General features: G+C 57.2%; 1 protein-coding gene across 1 annotated transcript; it reads left to right on the top strand.

Annotated features, from left to right (window-relative positions):
* Window positions 1-547: 547 nt before the first annotated feature.
* VC83_02883 (uncharacterized protein) lies at window positions 548-1,768 on the top strand (the record flags this gene model as incomplete). Its single annotated transcript, XM_024466536.1, has 6 exons — window positions 548-564; window positions 724-855; window positions 908-957; window positions 999-1,189; window positions 1,253-1,453; window positions 1,505-1,768. The coding sequence occupies 6 exons, from the start codon at window positions 548-550 to the stop codon at window positions 1,766-1,768; spliced, it is 855 nt and encodes a 284-aa protein (XP_024325174.1).
* Window positions 1,769-2,193: the final 425 nt, after the last annotated feature.

The following is a 2,193-nucleotide window of genomic DNA, read 5'->3' as shown; positions in this document are numbered from 1 at the left end:
AACGATCTCCCCAAGGACCACCATTGGAAGCGGATGAATACTATCCTTCCTCGGACGAGTCAAAAAACTAGGAGTCCTCGACGGTAGGCCACCAGCGAGCGACACGAAGAGGCCTAGTACAGACCAGCTATGCGCCACGACGGGCAGCATGCAACTATATGTGGTCGCTAAGTGTAAGTACACAGGGAATACGGCTCTCCGTAGGTGCATATGGGAGTGCGAGTCGGAGGTGATGCTGTATTCTATCCTATAGGTCTACTACGAAGGATACAAAAAAGATGAAGGGGGAGCTTATAGCTTCCTACCCCTTATGTACCTAAATGGGGTCCGACTCGGCTAGGCCTTAGCGTACCAGTAGATCCATTCCCGTCTGCCGCCCGAATCGACCCCGACCCTAGAACGTCTATGCTGCTATACTACTATGTCGCCTATTCCGCGTTGTCTTACGGGTCCGAGGGTACCCCGTGTAAGGAGGCATCCTTACATTACCCCCCCCCCTTGAGAGAGTGCTTTGTCCTCAAAGCGCGTGGCTCCGTGTGCTGACCGAATGGTAGCCGAGTGTCGGTATGGTCTAGGTAGTCTTTGTTCGAAGATTGTGGTGCTGACTGCGTCCGTGGGATGGATCGCGGAGCGTGCTTTGTTCCCAATAAAAGCGGATTGTTGAGGTCCGAGTTGGCACCGTATAGTATCCGGTTGTGGTGTTGCGCGTCGCGAGTTTCTTAGTTACTGTGCGCGCGCTACTACTCCTCCGAAATTCATTGTTCTAAGCGGTTGTCATGAAGCAACCGATTCCGCCCAGGATTCGAAGGCTTCTTTTTACAACAACACCGCCTACGAACCCACCTCCCGAATCCAGTAAGTAGCCCCTCTTGTTCGTATACTGTATACTAATCTGATTGTTTCATAGGAAACAAAACAAACCAGACGACCGAGTAGGTGATGATTGCGCGCCGACGCGTAGGTGATAACTTCTGGGCTTGGGGCTGACGGTTTTGTAGGAAACCTTTTCGCGAAGATGCCCGTCCTGCTGCCCCCCGGGGCCCTCCCGGCTGCGTACCGCGTCCTCTGTATGAGATGCGTGCGCCGTATTGGGACACCCGACGATGCTCCCATGGAGCACGAGTGCGTTTGGAGCGAGAAAAGCTCCAAGTGCGCCTACTGCGTGAAGCAGAAGGCACCATGTGTGCCGGTGAGTTCTCGGGTGCTGTTCGGTCTGGTGGTTGGTTTCCTGTGCTGACTTTCTGGGGGATAGATTCTCTGGTTCCTCGAGGAGGAATATGCCGCCATCGTCGCCGCCGAAGCGGCCACCCCTCCCGTCCCGGCCACCACCCTCAAGGCCTACAAGGAGGTCGCGCGCGTGGCCGACCTCTCCAGCGCCGCCATGCCGGCCCTGCGCTCCCCCTTTGAGGGAGCGCAGTACATTCAGGGGCTGGCCACCCTCGCCGCCATCAAGGTAAGCTTTCCCCTTGCTGTTGTTCTTGTTCTGGGTCTGACTCCTAGGTAGGACCTCGCCGCCGCGGTGGAGGGGTTGAAGGAGGATACGGGGAAGCTCCTCGCGGGGCAGGCCCGCGCCGTCTCCTTGCTGGGGACGGTGGATAAAACCACCGACAAGGTGGGGAAGGAGGTGAGCTTCGTGGCGACTGCGGTCGCGAAGGTGGAGAAGGCGGTGGAGAAGTTGGCCGGGGCTGTTGCGGTGGCTCCCCGCAATGGCGGGAAGAGGAAGAGGGGGGAGGAGGAGGAGGGGAATGGGGAGAACCCAATTGGGTGAACGGGCCCTGTGCCGGAGGGGACTCGCGCATGGTCTTTCGCGTGGGGTCACTTCGACCCTTCGTCTCGCATGGTGGTAGCCGCCTGTTGCAACGCCGGTGAGACGTTTGGGAAGGGTGGCCTCCGCAAGGACTACGGTTGCGAGTGTGCCCTGGCTCAGAGGGTGCTTAGTTTAGAGTCGCAGACAGCAATGACTCTGTTTCTTCCGCTTTGTCTTTCCCTCTGTGATCGTAGTTTTGTTCCTTTCCCGTCTCCCCTGCCATAACAACTCCTAGTAGTTCGTGAGGTGGACCTGGTAAGTCTGGGTATTCCGTATGAAACTCCCTGAGTTTCTGGGGAGAGTTCATGAAGTTTGACGCTGGGTACCACTCCGGGTCCGGATCGTATCCGACCCAACTAACCCTGTATTGTAGTTGCTTCCGGTGG

Source organism: Pseudogymnoascus destructans (assembly GCF_001641265.1).
Source record: "Pseudogymnoascus destructans isolate 20631-21 unplaced genomic scaffold scaffold_7, whole genome shotgun sequence".
NCBI classification, from domain to species: Eukaryota; Fungi; Ascomycota; class Leotiomycetes; order Thelebolales; family Thelebolaceae; genus Pseudogymnoascus; species Pseudogymnoascus destructans.
The sequence above is the reverse complement of the archived record's forward strand: the minus strand, read 5'-3'. Positions and strand labels throughout refer to the sequence as shown.